The 20,571-nt window shown below is 29.6% G+C and overlaps 1 protein-coding gene across 1 annotated transcript in view; it reads right to left on the minus strand.

Moving 5' to 3' along the window:
* Nucleotides 1-239: 239 nt before the first annotated feature.
* Nucleotides 240-20,571, minus strand: part of DCTN2-p50 (dynactin subunit 2) — a 29,590-nt gene continuing 9,258 nt past the window's right edge. The window contains exons 4-9 of the mRNA XM_075381591.1: nucleotides 18,582-18,693; nucleotides 16,593-16,750; nucleotides 11,797-12,013; nucleotides 8,071-8,265; nucleotides 4,629-4,731; nucleotides 240-4,086 (exon numbers count right to left, since the gene is read on the minus strand). Coding sequence (XP_075237706.1) covers nucleotides 3,902-4,086; nucleotides 4,629-4,731; nucleotides 8,071-8,265; nucleotides 11,797-12,013; nucleotides 16,593-16,750; nucleotides 18,582-18,693 — 970 coding nt within the window. The 3' untranslated portion in view covers nucleotides 240-3,901. The remainder of the gene's footprint in view (nucleotides 4,087-4,628; nucleotides 4,732-8,070; nucleotides 8,266-11,796; nucleotides 12,014-16,592; nucleotides 16,751-18,581; nucleotides 18,694-20,571) is intronic.

Below are 20,571 nucleotides of genomic sequence, written 5' to 3' on the forward strand. Positions count from 1 at the left end.
ATATAACATTATTACTAAAGTATGAATTTATTTAATATTTATTTCTTAAAATGTAGCAGTTTTTCATATATTGGTTTTCACTAATGTTTTTTTCCGTATAGGTTGCATAACCATTTGCTCACTGTATAAGTAACTGCATTGCTCTATCACAAGCCAGTACATTTTTTTACACTATCGACCAACTTTACAAAGATACATTTTAGTTTAATGATGTTAACTGAATTAAAGAAAAAGAGAAATAGATGAATCCCATTGTTTTAATTTTATTAGATATTCCAAATTACAAGAATAAAATAATCTTTTAGTTGTACAATAAAGTAATAAAATTATTGAGATATAATAAGCTAATGTAACCTAGATTAGAACACTTACTGATAGTACTGAAAAATATAAAATAAACCGTAAGAGATTACTTCCATACGTAATGTAAAGTAAACCCCAAAGAATTATTTAAATGTTACATATATATTACAGTTATTTTAATATTGAATAAATATTAATATTAAAGTAAAATATTAATGCTATATCAAAACAGGTGCAAGATAGATGGATTTGTTGTTAATCAATTTGGGCTCTCTTAATATTAAAATAAGAGAAATTTCATAAATTAACTCTGGAAGTGGGAACAATCAAATTACCAAATAATACGGTACGGTTCAAAATGCAAATGTCAAAAGAATAATACTTGATTATTTCAAGTATTAGATATTTAAAAAAAAATTGATGGAAGAAAACATTATATATCAAAATATATTAATTGTTAGGTTATATTCAAAGTTTTAGAAATGTTACAGTAACTCCATTTTGTGTACTAGTGTCTAAATTAAATTTTGATTGTTTTTTTTTTACTTTTTATTTATAAAAATATGTAATAAATATTTAAAAGAAAGTGAAATTACGTTTATATAACATAAGTTTAATGGTAATTAAAATAATTCAGATTTTCTGTAAAGTACTGCTGATGAAACTAATGATAAGGACTCTAAATTTCAATATAGATATTACTTCTGAACACATTTCATGCGATTAACTGGACAAGAGTAAAAATCTATATGCCAATAATAATAATAATAATAAGTGCTGCAAAACTTACACTTGGGATAAGGAAATCATACCAAAAAAATAAATCTGGATTTTTACAGCAAGTGAAGTTCTTTAATATAAAAAAAAACTTATAAATTTTTATTTATTTTTTTCATATTATAAACATTCAAGAAATCTTTGGTTAATAAATCACAAAACTTACTCTAAACAATGTATACATCACTTCCTTAAACTAGGATCATAAGGAAAGCAATACCCCAATTTGTGCTTTCTTACTCTACAGGTAGCTTATGCACATCCACTACTATTCATTGGGTCTCAGTCGCATATCCCACTTCTACTAAATCTGCATTTATTCTTTTTGAATTCTCTATGCTTGTGAGCATATTTAAAATTAATAAGGAAACCAAAAATGCTACGATGTCTGAAGTATGACTGGTGATTCAATTTCTTAATGCAAGAAACATGTGATCGTATGAAAGTTACAGTCAAATCAAGGAAGTTTATAAAGATATGACGGATGAATCGGTACAGCGATGGTGTTTATATTTTAATGCACACCCATGATGATGAAAAACTGGTCAGCGATCTGTCATTACAATTGATTTTCTGTATTGTGTTAATGAGTTTATCAAACAGGATCAGTGTATCGCATCTGAGAAATTAGAGAAAATTGTATGATTGTTTTTCATACGCTTAAATCATTAAAATTCATTTCAAGGATAAAAAAAAAAATCTGTGCAGGATGGGTTACAAGGTAATGCATGACTTCATGCCAGACAGAAAATACTCATTCATGTAGAATTTAGGTAGGAAATTTTCAATCATCCAGCCTACAGCCCTAATTTTGCCCCTATTGACTCTTTTTACCACACTAAAAGTCTTTGAGAAGGAAGCATTTTGGAGTTGAAGAAAAGTTACTAAAGAATTCTGTTTCAATGAACCGGTTTTAGAGGAATATAAGGGCAAATAAAAAAAAACCCACTGTACGATATAATAAACACTTAAATATATACAGTAATTATGTAGAAAAGTGGGTTAATGTTAATTTATGTGAAATAAAAAGTTTTCTTCAAAAATTCTTTGTCGGTTATTTTTTAAATCATAAAATGAACCGCTACTTTTTGGATGAAATTTGTATTTCCTTATTATAACTTTTCAAATGTTGTCATACATAACAGTTTGTTTAAAAGTATAACAGAATTTTATTGACATAAATTGATATCATAAGCAAAACTTAATCCTGCTAAGAGCTTCTTTGAATGTCGGGCGATGAACAATTGGCATGAGCATAAATTTGCATTTGCAGTAGCATGAGCATTCATGAGCAAGAATGTTTTTGTGAAACTCAGAATAACATTTATAGAAACATATGGTTTGTCAATACAAGCTTACAGTGATGATGATGTATGAAAGGTTTACACAATTTGAAGATATGATTTTGTTATCAATCATCTGCATTCAGTAAGGCTAACAATGACAGACACCTTTCAGCTCACAAATATAAATTCTATCACCATGTAACTGTACGGGAATTAATATGATATGTACAACATTTTTATCGGCTCATGTCATGATATTCTATTCAAAAATATGAAGCTGTATTGAATGTTGCAGCAAAGACTGGGTTGATCTCACAATCTAAAAACATTACTACATTGAAATCTGTCAGGAGCAATTATATTGTGCTAACGATGGTAACATATTTTTAAATAATATCACAACTAATTAAGAATTCACAGTCATTTTAAAAACTTGAGTTCAGTCTTTGTAATTGATAGATAAAAATTTATTAGTAGAAAATATAAATAAAAAACGATCAAATATATCACGGTTATTTTGCTTTTTATGATGTTCATTATAAATTTCTGCCGGAAGGACAAAATGTAAACCTACATTATACTTTGAAAGTTTTAAAACATCTTTGATAAACATCCTTTGGAATAGGTTCAAACCTTGCTACTCCAAATCACAACTGCTGCACCTGATAATGCATTTCTGCATTTAATCCACAAGTTTTATTAAAAAATGTAAATTATTCTTCCACAACCCCTGCATTCTCCCGCCCTGGCTTCACCGACATTTTCAATTCCAAGACTCAAATAAATTTAAAAATATAAGACTTTAAATAATTGATATAAAAAATTTGTAAACAGCACTAAAGGTGATTTCAACTGAACCTTTTTGTGAAACATAAATAATATTGGGATAAGTGTATAAACAGAGGAGAAGGGCTCAATTGTGACAAAATATATCACAGCTCTTAAAAATAAGTCCTAAAAATTTGTATAATAGATGCTTGGTTATTTTTTTTTTAATACACCTTATATTTTTATATTTTAACTCAACTCTATCCCTTACCTAAATTTTAACACGATTTATATTATATTTGCTAAGTTGTTAAATAATATATAACACAATTACCCAATAAAACTCCATCGTTTAAAATAAATTATCATTTTTGGGTTACATACAAATAAATATATATATAATTTTTACAAAATAAGCAAAAATATATTAAAATTAACAAATGGCTCACCAGAACAAAAATTTACTATTAATTTACCCACACTTCTAGGGTTAAGGGAAAAACAGCTTTGCCACTTTTCAAAGCAATCAACACTTTATGCTAGGCATTGATAAATCATAAATTTCTTTTCTTAAGCCAAGATTAACTTTTAAAACTTCCTTCATATAATAAATGGCATTTAAAAAAATTGGTACATAACAATTTTATCATAAATTCTAACAACATAAAATTAAAAAATAATTTCTATGATAATTTAATAATTAATTACTGCACCTTTACAATTACATTTGTGTACATAAATAAATAATCAATTAATTACGAACGATGCTATTTTTTATTGGTTAAAGCTTTAACTCTATTATCTAAACTTTCTAAATTTGCTTTAATAGATGCTAAATTAGTTTTTAAACCTTCTTCCACTTGTTTTAACATATCTGAATTCGTTTCGGCTGAAGCAGTTAATCTTGCTTGAAGCGTTTCTAATTCACTTAAAGTTTTCGTAAATTCACTACCTGTAAAAACATTCATTAAATAATATTACAGAACTGAGAATCATTAAAATATATAAATTTATATAAACATAAAAATATTTTTTAACTAATTTTTCAACAGCATGATGGTCACAAGGTATGTCATTCATACGTAAAATTTTGTTTTGAAACAATAAAAAAAGTTTTGAAAGTTTCATTTTAAGGAGAAAAAACGTAAAGGAAATAAAACCAGAATAAACATGATCTGTTAAACAGCAAACTGCAATCGATAAACAATATTCAACAATTTAAAAAAAAAAAAGGATAGAAAACCATTAAAAATATGTTATATACATCACCTGTTACTACTTGCAGTTAGTAAGCCAATATGTAACAATATATTTAAATTGATAAAAAATAAAATAGAAAACCACTTCACTTCTCATTTTTCCTAGGATACCTTGAATGGATTCTTGTGCACTGATAACTTTATTTCAGAAATAATTTTTATCAGGATGTCTATGATTAATGCAGTTATATCAACTTATAATAGTTATAAGAAAAAAATAAATACATATACTCACTTTGTTGATGTAAACCTTGTAAAGCATTCATCCTATCCAGAGTCTGCGGTAAAACGTTAGAAATTTGCTCCGTTTCTTTAGCTAATTCATACAGTTTTTCAATCTAAAAAACAAAAATTAATGAAACGTAATTTACAAAATTAAAGAATTTTACTTCTAATTTTCAATTGTAACTGAAATAAATTTATGGAAACATAACATGTAATAGGAAAATATCTCATTTTATGAACGTCTTCGAGGGTTATTCTACAATTAAAGAGAAAATGACTGTAGAAAAATTATTACTTTTTCAATGAGAATTAAACTGACAATGAAACTTTTATGATGAAATTTTAAGGAAATATGTAAAATTTATTGCCATTTTCAGTAAAATACACAATTGATGTAGTTTTTAATATTTTTTTAAGGGGTTCCAGTACCTCCTATATGCAAATGTTAAAATCATAAACATTACATTCCTTTTCCTTAGAAACTACTTAGGCTAGCGTCTTAAAATTTTTTGTGCCTATTTTAGGTATTCTTTTTTACATACAGAAACTCTGAAATCTATAAATTTTTTCTTTATTTAAAAAAAAAGTTTGTTAATTTTTATAACTTTTTTTTTTAGATTTTTACTTTTTAAAACAGTTTATGTACAATATTTATGAAAAGTATTAGTTTCCACAAGAAATACACTATAAAGTTAAAACTAATTTCTTCTGCAGTTTTCTAAGAAATAAAAATAAAAGTTGAAAAAATTAATTTTCGAAAAATTGCAAGATGGATTTTTAATGGTAGTTACCTTTTTAATAACAACGATGCATACAAATGACCAACTTGAGTATCCTTAGCTTCCTGTATATCTTATAGTGTTCTCTTAGCAGTTTTTGCTCTTTTAGATGCCAGTCTTTGAATTTCATCAACTGCTTTCTCTGCTTTATATATGCATTCTATGTCTACTAACATAATTATCTGAACACAATTCCTTCCAGGTTTTAGTCAAATCTCTTGAAATACCATGCACTTTACAATGCAACCCTCATTAAAGATGCAAATCGTACCAAACTCAGAACACCAAACTTAAGAGAGTTTAGTGCAACAAATATAACTTTTGGTAGTTAAGACCAGATAACGCAATTTAAAAATTTGTTAGGATTCAAAGTCTTTTTATGCGAACTATTTTTTAAAAGATTTTCATAGTTCAATCCCTGAATATAGATTTAATTGCTTGCATAACAGTGCTCTGAATGAAAAAATGTTGGTCATGATCATTTACGTTTATCTTCTCTGTTGAGCTTTAACGAATTTACACCATGTCCCTTCGTCTTTCAAATACAGCCCTATTGTGGATCACAATTAGAAGATTTAACATGGAAATACAGAGCCCAAATATCCTTTTTTGTACCTTCAAATATGTCATTCCTTCTAATAGCTTGTCTATAATATTTTTGTAAAGATAATTTACTGCTACATCAGTCAATCTAGCACCACCTGGGAGAGACCTTCCATTAGGCAAGGCAATTTCTGTCCTTGCATTCTTGTCTTTAATGCTATCAAACGACTGCCCATGCACTTCTGAATGTGACCAATGCACTCCAGTTGGACACAGAACAGAAGTCCCCATAAATATTTCATTCATTGATAATATTAAAAGCTTTTGAATCTCCGTCTCCAAGATATTGCACATAAATAATGTTACAAATAGAACATTCATAGATAATTTTTGCAGCTTCTATCTCCTCCCCACCGCTAGTTCCTTCATAATGAACAATACAGATATCAAAATGTTTCTTATTATATTTACCTTTGTACCTACAATATTTACACATTACATGATAACCAATCATTTTACCAACAATACTTCAACACTTTATCAACACTGGTTTCTATGATGACACCGTTTGATGACCTGCAACCACACTTTTGCCAACTGCCATCAAGTGCAATATGTATATTACAGCAGTTACCATTTATAGTGACAAGTCTCTTCAGTTGCTTTCCGCATTAAATTCTTGCACACTTGTTTTACTGCAGCATTAATTACGTTAATGTATTTGTTAAATCTAACAGGGAGATTGGGAAGATTCATTATATCACAAAAAATACTTCCGGCTTTTCGACCTTTACCAACAACGTTGGTAAATAAACTAATTAACATTTACATCATTTTGCATTATTTTTTTGCAATTAATTTCACAGGAAAGGGATGTAGAATAAAACAATTTCTTATCAATACTACAGTTATTTTTACATGAAAAAAGTAACCTGTGATGCAAGGCCCTTTATGACGAAACTGAAAACTTTTTGTTTCAAAATTTACAAACTGCTACTTCTGATAATATATCATTTAAATTATTATAAACAGTAATATTTTCATTGTCTATACTAAAATTATTACATTCTGCAAAATGTTTGGATAATTTAAAACCTGAAGAACTTAGTTATTGTTCAGACTTGCTGCCATTAGCCTGACTTTTGTTTTCAACAGGCTTCCTTATCCTCATGAAAAATCTGTTTACTGAAAACTCGCTGTGATCTTGCCATTTTAACTCAAAAATAACTAATGTAACATAATATGTATTAATATAAATAATTCACTAATCAATCACCTCAAAATCACAAAAAAAAGTAAGATTCAAAATTACATATATGACATTTCATAATCAAACTTTTCAAAAAAAATATCACATGTAAATAATAAAAACAGATAATTGGAGGGAAAAATACAGTTGGCCTAAACAAAAATATCCCTCCAGCAGCAGCAAATTCAAGTTTTGTTGTAGTTATAAAAGCACAAAGTAATTTCACAAAGAATGAAATATCTATATGTCTATTCCATTATCCATAAGCTAAATTACCATAAAACATTTTCAAGGCAGGTTCCAAGACAAGTGACTCAAAATCACAGACATCTGAATTAAGGCATTGCTTATAAAATTCTGAGTTCAATAAAAATAATTTATTTCTTATATACTTCAAAAGTAAAAGAGAAAAACACAAATCTTCTGCATTTTTTCAGCATCTTGTGAACCAGATATAGCCACAAATTTTTTTTTTTTTATTATATATTAGAATTAAATATATTTTAACTTTAATTTACCTCAATGATTATTTGTATCTACGTTTCTGCACTTATTTTTTCTTAATGATAATTACATTCAAACATATACGTTATAAAACGTTAATGAACTAAGTTTCCATGAATGAAACATTGAAATTTTAATCCACACATAAAAAATGATTTTTTTTGCAATATAGTATTACATATGACTAAATCTAGAACAAGTGCTGTACCACAGGTAAAATATTTTATATATCAACCTTATCTCGGAAGATGATTAAAGTACAATTTTTGAGGGTTTGTTATCTTCATAGCTAAGCCAAAGACATCACTCAAATAAAATTCAGAGTACAATAAAAATAATTTATTTCTTATATAATTCAAAAATAAAAGAATACAAACCTTCTGCATTTTATCAGCATCTTGTGAACCAGATATCACTGCAGATTTTTCAAGAACTTGATCGAGTTTTGTAGCGAGTGAACTGACTCGTAAATCAGCCGCCTCTAGTAACGTTGGATCAAGTAAAGTTGCTCTAGCGCTAAGATATTGCGCTATTTCTATCAAACTTCTCTCAGTACCACCAGCTAACCTCGCCTAAACATAAAAGAGTTTACTTCAAAATAAAAAAAAGATCAAAAAAATTATTAGAATTATTCTGAACAAGAAATAAAGATGATAATAAAGCACTGAATAAAGAATAATGTGGTTTTCATCCAGGAAGAAGCACTCCAGATTTAATAACTGCTTATAAGTCAGGAGGGTGAGAAGAATTGCGAGTTCCATTAAGGATATGATCATAATCATTATGAAAGCTTATAAACTTGATAAAAAGGAAGTCTGTCGGGAAGAGCCTTGCCTTAAACAAATAGAGAGAACAGGAACAACAAATGGACTCTGAAAATAACCAAGAAGAGAAAAGAAGTGACGATGGTGGACAGGGAAAGAGGATTTATTCAATGATGTAAATTTGAAGAGGTCAGCTTTAAAAAAGTAGAAAGATTTATTTAATTTTTACCAATTTTTCACAAGTATAAAAACTTTACTGTTTGCTAGAACAATCCCAAAAAAAAGGAAAAGGTGCTAATATATACCGTGTAGTATGCATTTAAAGGCAATGTAATCAATCGAGCAGAGCTTAATTAGTTTATAAATAAAACTTTTATTCTGATCGATAAATAACAATGCATTTTATAGATCACATCAGGAATGGGAAGATATATTACTCCATGATGGCAGCCAAAGGCAATCCATACCTAACGAATACAAAGCAATGCCTTGCGACAGTTCCAGGGAGGATGGCAGGGTGGTTGTTTAGTTGATATGCAAAGGCACATACGCACTAAGTAACATCAAGCAGAACCTGTTGAAATTCCAACACTCTCTATCCATATTAAAATTCCCCACCTCAAAAAAAAATAAATAAATATATTATCCATGGATAAAAAAAGGAATTGCCCCACCATTTTCCTGGATGAATCAAAAGGGAAATTGTACTAAGCAATTAACTAATTAAGCAACACCACAAAACACACAATTATAAAATAAAAATTAGATGTGATTAAATCCAAGATACCAAGTGTAAAGAATAAATTCAAAAAATTCACAATTTTCAAGTCTAGAATGAATATTATTTGAGCAAATGTTGAACTGGATGCAAAATTTTAGTTATTTTTATTTTTTCAATAATCATCCAGAGTAACACTGGTTCTATAAAAAATTGTTAAATTATGCTTTTAATAAATTGGTAAAAAGTTTTTTTTTAATGATTTGGTAATTAATTAAAAATGCTAATGGAAGCATAATAAGGCTCTTTCTTGTAAATTAAAGTACCATGCTGAGTAACATGAACACAAGTTCTACTGTCTGGTTTGATAGACAATGTTATTGTACAGACTTAGTGACTATTTTTTTTAGCAATGAATACAATGTTTACAAAACTGTATGAAAAGAAGCTCACACAATTAATTTCACAGATACAAAAGATACCTAATATAATGCTTTGAAAATTGTATAAACTACAACATTAAATATCTATTTCAAGACATTTGCAGTTAGGCGTGCTTGGAGGTACTATAAAAAATAGATTCTCAGTTGTTTTTTCTAGAGTAAATGGATGACCTTTTTAATCACATTGTTGTCACATTACTCATATTCAAGGTAATAGAAAATAAAACGATTTTGGCTACTAGAAGAGTGATCACTTCCTAAGATTTGACCATCTCAAAAGTAATTACAGCATTTTTTCACCTAGTTAAACATACTGAATTGTTAATAAATTCTTGCTAAATCTTATATACATTTCAGTACGGCTATCCCCAAGCTTGTGACAAACTTTGAAAACAGTAATATTATTTAAAATATTCAATATCATCATGAATATATTGTTAATACAATAAAAGGTTTAACACAATTATTTATAAAGACTTAAAATGGTGATTGAATTTTACTAATAAAGACTAGAAATCATGGTAAACTTCAGCACTGTGCTAAATCTAACTGTTTTAACTACTGCAGTTTCTCATGAAAACAAATAAGGTGAAATACTTTTTACAGTTCTTTTATGTGCATTTGAGATATACTGTATAAAAAAATCACATGAGTGTCAGCTAAGCTAATTACTATGAAAGCAGCTAGGAAACGCATAAATTCACATTTATGTGAATAAATGTGAATTTACATTCTGAAAAATTGATTATCACCCATTACAGTCACTGTAAACTACTTTATAAGATAATTTACACCATTATTTAAATATTGTCTTAAAAAATTATGCTTGTAAAGACAAATGATATTCAACTCTTTTTTCACTGTAACCATAATGTGAGATACCTGTATCTAATCACCAGTTCAGAGTTCGAGTTGTGCGTCTGATGCATATGGACGTACTTAACCTCTTCATGTGACCTGTATCAGTTTTACTGTTCATTCGTTTTGTTCTTGTTCCTGTTCTTGTGTTATTTTGTTTTTCATTTTGGTGTGTTCTTTCTCGTTTCGTTGACTTTTCAAGTTTAATTACATTTTTAATCCGACTTTGAAATTTTTGTACATGGACTGTTATGATGTCTGATCTCAAGGGCACTAAATCTGATAAGGGTTGTCATTTGGCTCTTGTGAATGGCGAGGGGCCGGTGGGAGATGAATCGTCCCATGATTTTCCACTCGGCACAGATGATTCTGGGCAGCCTTTGTGAGGCATTGGTTTACCCAAGTTGAAGACCTGTAATTCATATCTCACTGCGGTCATTGATGTGGAATCCGGACGAGTCGTTGATCCATTGCCGCTAGTGAGTGGACGTAAGTATGCACGGAGCAAGATATTTGAAAGTAACCGGCAGGTGTCATCTGCAGTCGCATCCCTGAGGTCATGCAGTTCTTTCGAGGATGAAAGCATGCAACTGAGTTGCGAAGTGGATATCGGTGAGGGCGGTACTGTATCGGCAGGTATGGTGGAGGTGCCCACTTCGTATAGGCCCATCTGCGACATAAAGTTCCTGTACATGCATCAATCTTATTTAAATTTCTACTGAATCAATTAATAATTAATCTTTATTGTAACTAATATGGTTTGCCAGTGTAGAACCTGGCAGGCTGTTTCTGTTTACATCATACCATAAGATAAGCATCAAAACATAATATATATTACTAGAAATAAATCAGACTGTCTACATCCTTCCAAACAAGCTAGTTCCAATTTCCAACATAAATCTGTTCCTTAAAAGTTAGCCGGTTCATCATTTTCAACATTAAAATCAAACTATAAACAAAAACTGCTTCTTCAATAACAATGTCTGTAGGAAAAGTTTATAAACTGGGCTCAGTTGACAGATGTGTGGAGATAACCAAAACACCCCTAACAGCCTCACTTGGAAAGTGTACTCATTTTTTTTAATGGATGTCATAGTAGAAAAGCAATAAGATGCCAATCATAAATCATTAAAGACAAAATTACTTTAAACACTACACACAAACACTTATGTTATGACTCTACTTCTTAGAACAGATCAAATCAATCAAAATAACCGGAAAAGTTTAGTGCACTAAAAACAGAAGTCATAAATTAAATAAAGGCTTAACTACCATGTTTTTAATAATTTTCTTTAAAATTAATACGATTTAAAAAATTACCAATTTTGGTGAAGAAGCTCCAATACATGTTTCAATTCTATTTAAACGCTGTTCTAAATCAGCTAATCTAGTAGACTGTGCAAGCACAGCTTGTCCTGGTGATACAGATAACTTATATTTAATAACCGCATCTTTTCCTTCATCTGCTTTCTCTATGTCCTTTTTATCATCATCATCATCACTAACTTTTATCTGGTCCAACTGAGATAACAGTTTCCTTAAAACAAGAAAATAAAAAGAAATAAAATCCATACGTTTACGGATAACTTAACAGATTACAAAAATGTTTCACAACTATGTAGGAACCAATCGCTATCTACATTGAAACTCAAAATATAGAATCGGCAAGTTCCAAATTTATTAATGGCTTGCTATAGACATATCTATCAATAATTAAGAAAGATAGTACCGACCAAGCCAATAAACAAAAAACATTTCAATCACATCTGTATATAAGTATTTATTAAATAGATCAAATAAGAAATAATGTGATACACAATTACATAGATAAAAACAAATTGTTCCAGTATTTGTTTACAAAGATCAATGAAAACTAAGTAATGTTTCATACAATACTAATATAAAACAACAATGTTTAAACCCCATATTAAAACGTAAAGATAATAAGTATATAAAATAATAGTATACAGAGGTAATAGGAAGTCCACTCAGAAAATAATCGAACTTTATTTTTTTAACCTTTATTATTAATTTCACAGATTATTGGTCCTTGTCCCTTCAAAGTATTCCCCTCCCCTATTCACACACTTTTCCCAATCGTGTTTCCACTTTGCGAAGCAGTCCTGGATAGTTTCATTTGAAATGATCTTTAAAGTTTGTGACGATTTTGCTTTAATGTCATCAATAGCCTCAAAATGGCATCCTGTCATCACTGATTTTAGTTATGAAAGTAAGAAAAAATTCCAAGGAGCATATCTGGCGAGTAAGAAGGCTGAGGGAGGACAGTCATCTGAATTTTTGCACAAAATGACGAACTGACAAAACCAAGTATGCGGGTGCATTGTTGTGGTGAAGGAACCACATGAGTTGTCTCACAACAACTCAGGTCTCTTTTTGCAGATTTTTTCACGTAATTGTTGTAAAATGCCTTGATAGTACACACGGTTCACTGTTTCACCTTGAGGCAAGAAATTAAAATGCACAATTTCATTAAAATCCAAAAAAACATAGAGCATCAGGTTGAATCGGATTGAGACTGATGTGCATTCTTGGGGCATAGAGATCCTTTGCCAATACATTGTGACAATTGAAGTTTTGTCATACCGTAAATCCAGATTTCATCTGCCATTATGATCCTTTGCAAGAAAGTTTCATCGTCTTCAGCTCGTTCAAGAAGTTGCCGAGAAACATCCACTTGATGTTCTTTCTGCTGTTTAGTCATCAAATGAGGAACAAAATTTGCTGTAACTTGATGCATGTTCGATTTTTCAGTCAAAATGTCACTGCACTATCCAAGTGAGATGCTGCTAACCTATTTTCCAAGTTCTTTGTCAGCTGATCGGTGATTTGCACGTACCAGATCGTTGATTTTCTGTACACAGGTGTCAACAATTGAAGTCAAAGACCTTCCTGGTTGAGGATAATCTTCGATCCAATGACGACTACTTTTAAATCATGAAAACCATTTCTAACGTTGCGTATGAACCCAAGAATCATATCCGTAAACTTGTTTTATAAGTGAATGTAACAATTAAAAATGTTAAACTGTGAAACATGAAAATATTTCTGTTTGCTAGTTTGAGAGACGTGGAAATAATTTTATTTTTAATAAATAATTTTTTCATAAAGCAAGGCAGCACATTTGAAAATACAAATTCATGGATAATTATAATTTTTTTATTTACCAAAAATTGATCTACACGACTCATGTTGGGTACCAAATAATAAGTAAACAGCCATTTTTCTACAAGTTCTGTTGTTTTTAACAAACTAGATAATATAACATGGGAGATTGTGAAATGTAATGGATAACTCGGAAATGAAACAAATGACTTAAAAACACATTTTATTTGTTATAAAAATTTAATTTATTTTACCACATAATTATGATTTACAGGTAAACATTTTGTCCAACGGTAAACCAGTTTTTTCATTTTGTCAATGAATATTCCTGGAGGTCTTCCTCGACCCATGAGCTCACTGTGTCCTTCAGATCATCATCCATGTTGAAACGAATGCTCTTAATATCCCCTTTTTAATTGAAGTAAGAAATTGAAATTGCTCGCCGCCAAATCGGGTGATTTTGGTGTATGGAAGTTCAAATTCCAACTTCAAAATAGTTTTGGCAGTTATTCTCGATGCGTGTGGCGGCCAAGCATTATTGTACTTCAGAATTATCGAATTATTGTATTCAGAATTATCATGTGGAATGTAAAGATCACTACAAATATTTAGTGTTTTAACATTTCTATGTTATCACAAAGAATTTACAGTCGACCTGGATTCCAAGTAGTCGGTCTTATACATGTGTGTGAAACTCCAGAACACTATTAAGAGATTTTTTTTGATTGTGATAAACCAATCACAATATTTCATGTTCACTTTAAAAGCTTTTGATGCCTCGCCTATCTACTCATATTATTTCATCAACAGTTTCACCTCTATAAATGGCTATTAGGCAATGATGAATTTCACTAGTGTTCACTTTTTTCATTATTAAAAAGACAAAAACTGCAACCTCTTTTTAGATGCACTGACATAGTAGATGTACTGGACTCTGTAAAATATTGCATCCGACAGAAAATGAAGAGTAAAATAATTTGTTTTGGAATGTAAATAATAGGAAATAAAAACTACAAGATGGCAGCACCTGTTGCTTTGTGCAATATTTTGTTTTCCTGTTAATTACATGTGTATTATATTTCAGCTCCCTCTTACATTATATTTTATAAAGGAATGTACATGCAGAAATAAAATAAATATTTAATCATTATGACAAACTTTATGTTTTAAGATGCTTTAAAGTGAAACAACTATGAAGTGTTTTTTTTTAAGTAATGAAATATGTGCATAAATAAAATGTGGAAATGAGATTCTCCAAAAATTTGCCACATAACAAGACACTCGAAAATTTTACACTATGAAAAACAATATTATGTCTACTTCAGAATCAGACTGCAATAATGAAATTTTTTTAAATGTAATGATTGAGAATTTCTTTAGTATTATCAAAAACACTTTATATTTTAACAATACAAAAAAAATTAATTTCAACTACTTGTTTTATAATTAGTAAATATAACTTTAACCAGCTGTAAATGGCTTTTCTAATATCATGACTATAATTTTAGATGGTAATAATTCCAGAAACTAATCAAATGCATTGCAGAGATTGCAAAAGTAGCATTATTTAACAATACTACTTGTATGAATAACTCTTTTGAATAAATTTAATACGTTTTATTATTCCAAGGCTGAAGGTATGAATTTACTAAGAAATATGTTATTAAAAAATTGTTGTCACTGGTTCCTAAAAACTTCTTTAAACGTAATATTTAAGGTGTAAAGTGCATGGTAGTGGTTCTATTTGTACTTTTAACTTCTCGAAATGAGCATCCCCATGACAAGTCTATGATCAACTTGCCGTAGCTAAATAAATGCTGTAGCAAATATAGAGTAACTTTTTCTAGGATTTACCTTATTTATTTCAAAGCATGTCAAATTTAATCAAAGTTATTTTATATTGTCATGTAAAGTTCCAATTACTGAGTGTTAATATATAAAGTTTAGATTTAATATAAATAAATGTATTCTACTGTTCAGTAACTAATGGAAAAAAAATCTGATGTGGACACCACATGAATTCCTTGTACGCCTATTAAATTACATGTACACAATTTTTTTAAATGAAAAGTACATAAAATTTTACTTCACTATTAAAATTTAACTATTATTGAATTATTATTTACTGTACATAATTTTTTACAATCAGAGGTTAATAATTTATTAATAAATCAATATATGTTTAACTTAAAAAAAAAAAGTTAAAAAAAGGAATGAAGTCGAATTTGAACAGATGTGGCTCTCCTCGTAAGATAAATATATTTCATTAATTAAAATGTTATTTGGCTATAACTATGGAACGATGAAAATAAGTACCACTTATGACATATTGTTAAAAAGATCTCAATGATGGCTTATTACTACAGTTAAGAAAAAGTCCAAAAACCAATTTTTTTGGATTTTTTGGACAGTTTTGGTCCAATTGATTGCATTCAAAAGGGGAGGTGCACAACCAGATGTTACAATAGTCCTACATCCAATATTTCAACATTCTACAGCTAAGCGTTTTTGAATTATGCGAGATACGTACATACATACAGACATCTCGCCGAAGCTAGTCAAAATGGATTCAGGGATGGTCAAAGTGGATATTTCTGTTGAAATCTAAAAACCAAAATCTTTCACAATCATAATACCTCCTTGTACAAAGTACAAGGAAGTAGAAAAGAACATTACTTGTAAAAAATTACGTAGTTCGTTTGGTTTCCACTAGTAAATCTGTATTTAAATTAGAAATATAAAGTATCTTTAATACAGTGTAAATACATTAATATAAACTTGGATATATGCAACCCCAATTTATTTTTAAAAAAAGGGTGCTTGGTTTTGTATATGCATGAAAATGAGATAAATAATGACCGATAAAAAAATATCATTCCCAAGCATCTTAGCAAGTAATAAATCAGTCGCTTGATAAAAACTACAAAGAGCAACAAACACTGTTAATAAAAAAACAAAAGCCAAACAGAAATGAAATTTTAAACATTACTTACTTGACTTGATCGCTATGAGATTGTTTCAAATCAGATAATTCGCCACCTAATGTTTCTTGTAAATTAAGATTAGATATCTGCTTTAACATAGATTCTAACTGCGTTGAAAAATTTGAATAAGGAGCAGCTTCACTTTGTGCCCCTTCTTTGGCAGTACTCTAAAGAAATAAAAAATATAACAAAGATTAGTCTGATGCAAATCAGAAGTCTAGAATTAATTAAAGTCAAAGTCCAAGGAATAAACACAAATGCGGCCTGCTATACAGATCGCACCTGATGAACAGATGATGAGGTATGCATGAGAAAAATAATCATTTAACATTTTATCACACTATTGCTCATTTCAGGTGGCTAACTGACGAATAAATGATTCTACTCTAAAACAAATGTAAACTGACATCTTATTAAGAGCTTACACTGTTACTAGGTGGCTTTTTTAACTTTTAATTCTCTCTTACTCTCATGTAATCGATAACAGAACTCAGCTGGAAGAACCTGGGTTATGGATGATAAAAAATTGAAGAAGTAAATCAATCAATATGTAAAAAAAATATCACCGTAACTTATCAAGAACACTTCTCTTGCCTTTTTTTTTTTTTAATTGTCAATGAGTCGATGCTATTCTCTATTCCTTTTTCTTGTACCGATCTTCCAATTCAACGTACTATGCAACCCACTTCCACGGTTATGTTTTATATATTCCAATCTTTGTTTTCCTTCTAGACGTCCCTCTATCACCAAATTAATTGATAATAGAGGGACCAAATGAGAGTTGTTAAATTACATCTGGATAACTTAACACATACCCAAAACAAATCAAGTTCAAATTGTATTTTAACTATTTATTTATGTATTTGAACTATATAATTATTTCAAATTTCATCAACCCATACAATTTTTAATAAAACTAATCTGCTTTTAATATCTGCATTACTTTGCAACTTTACTCCCTAAATAACAAAATTCTCTTGCTTTTGGGTTATTCTGTCCTCCCCATCTTAATATTTTATTCCTCATTAATCCCCTTTTTATTACATTTAATTTACCTCTGTTTTAATCTTATTTTCTATGAAATGAATAGGTGCCATGTGAGAATGTATGTTATTGTAACAGTAGTCTTGCCTGTTATGAAATAATAAATATTACTGCTTATGTCTGATCCAAAAAAAAAAACATTTTTATAATTACATACATTAAAATATACATGTGTTTTTTCTTATTTTTAATGAACTATGAAAATGATTTAATAGTAAGTTGTCTAATTAATTTCATTAATAGTTGGAAAGTAAAGTTTTAATAGGTTGACTCCTATGAGAATTGCAACAATTTTTACTCTATGTTGTCAATAATCTTTTAAAAGTTATTCATCTCTCATGCACTACTACAATTTCATTAAATCATATAATTGATGTATGTAGGATTTAAAACTATTTTGTAACTGATGTTTAGTTCATTACTAATATCACAATCGCCAATGTGCTAATCTTGCTCAATGTTTTCCACAATTTCATTTAGTTTTTCAATCATCGGCTAACCAGAGCAAAGTGCATTATTGATAACAAAATTTTCAGACTGAAGATGCTTGAACCAGCTTTGTGCCACACATAATGATATCACATTATGTTCATAAACATCACAAATTTTTTTAGTAGCCAGTGTTATATTTCCCCTTTTTGTTAACAACATTTCAAAATGTATCCAACCTCTTCTCTATTTTCACTCCAGTAACTTTAAAATAAATAAACTAATACATAATTTTCCTAAAAATATTCCAGTGATATTTTTTCTCATTTTAAAAGCATGAAAAGTTGAGTGATTTGATTAATATTTCTAGTTACGTGATCCTAAAGCCATCTACTGGGAGAATACTTAAGACGTTTTCCCCAACCACAATATACCTTGTATCTATTTAAAAAATACTTTTTTCTCTCATCAGTCCTATAACTGGCATGTTTACAGTAAACATAATAAAAAAAAAAAAAAACAAACCTTGAGAGCAGAAATTTCTTCTAATAATTCTTTCATTTCACATTGTAAACGTTGATATTTTTGGGAAATAGTCTCTTTTTCATCACTGCCAGCTAATTCCCACTCACCAGATCTATACATAAAATAAAACTGCTGTATTATAAACAAATTAATTCTGTCACTAAAATTAATTATCAGCGAGATAGAAACTTAATAAAGAATTTATTGTTTCATATATACAGTATATATAATGTACATGAAAATAACAGATGGTTAATGTCCTTTCAACACATTGAACACCATCAAACACTTGGACATGCGATGGAGGTGTACAATACAGATTGTATTCAATACAATCTGTATTGCATCCACAACAGTGCGTGCAGCCTCAAACAATTTGGAGCTAAGTGATCAACTAGATTGATTGGACTCAAAAAAAGTTGCAAGAATATCTGGAGACTTTGGAAACTCAAGAAAGTATAATTGAATCCTCTATGTGTAAACAATTTTTGGCAGAAAAGAACAAAAACGAATAAGTAAAAATAAAAATATGGATAGGTGAACATACTAGAGTCAAATAGAAGAAAACAAAACAACAGCAAAATGGGAGATAAAAAAAAGAGAGCTGCAAAAAAGCAATTAATACAGGAGTTTTGGCTGAATGTGAATTCATACAAATACAAAATTATAAAATACAACAAATGTGCAAAAAATTAAAGAAATTAAATACTACAGGCAAACTAAAGTAATTATAGAAATCTACAATCAGAACACAGAAACGTATGAATTAGAAAAGACTGCCTTTGAAAAAAATAAATGGATAGAATACATGCTAGAATGCAATGAGATAAACCTAACAAAACTATGTGCATGAAGGGAAATCATAAAAACTAAAAGATATAAAAAAAAAAAAATGAACTAGTACTATACGGACAAACAAATGCAGGTAAATTGCTGATAATCAACAATCTAATTGAACCGACCATGCCAGAGGAAATACCAAAAGGTATTTACCAAAAACTGAAAATGATGTCCATCCATTTCTATGCACTTGTCAACATGTTTGACCATGGCTACTCTTATTAGCTGTACCCCGCATATTTCCTGGATGGCATTGGTAATAGTTGTCTTCAATTCCCACATGATGTGTGGATTGATCCTATAAATGATCTCTTTTAAGTAACCCTACAGAAAGAAGTCTGAACTAGTCATATCAGTGGATTTTGGTGGCCATAATTCTTTAAAAATAATTCTTACACCAAAAAAATCATGTAGTATCTCCACAGTAGAGCGATCTGTATGGCAAGTGGCACTGTCCTTTTGCAAACAGCAGTCTCCCTCTTCATCCTGCAGTAAGGCTATGAAGTGTTGAAAAATTCTTAATAGATGGCAGCAACCAGTTTTAAAAAAAAATAAGGATCCTATTATTTGTTGCCTTGAAACCACACACCATACATCTATTTTTTGTGGATGCAGGGTTGATTCAAAGAAAATGTGCGGATTTTAAGTGTTCCCAGGTCCTGTAGTTCTGACTATTCTATTGGCATATCCATCGAAGTGAAACCACACTTCATCTGTGAAAATACTTGATCTAAAATGCCAATGATGCCTCTAATGAATTTCTTGGAACTGCTGACTGTTTGTTTTAGCATAATCAACATTAGTTAGCCCATAGAAAACATGCATTTGATATGAATATTTCAGGATTCACCTCACAGCAGTGTGGGCAGACCCTAGTGAAATGTTCTTTTCTCGGTTTAGTCTATACAAATATTTATGAGTTCTTGTAACCATCACTTTATGTCCTGTACAACCTGCATCATTAAAACTGATCTGTATAAAGCACGTTTCTGGTCTAATACCGAACCTGTTTCACAGATTTTTTAACTAATTTCTCAATAACATTTTTCACTGGTTCTTCCTTTTCGAATCTCTACCTGAACTTTCACAGACACACAACATGAGATTTCATCTCTAAATATATTTCCATCACGAATACACATTCATCAAC

Source organism: Lycorma delicatula, chromosome 13 (assembly GCF_047948215.1).
Source record: "Lycorma delicatula isolate Av1 chromosome 13, ASM4794821v1, whole genome shotgun sequence".
Classification (NCBI taxonomy): domain Eukaryota; kingdom Metazoa; phylum Arthropoda; class Insecta; order Hemiptera; family Fulgoridae; genus Lycorma; species Lycorma delicatula.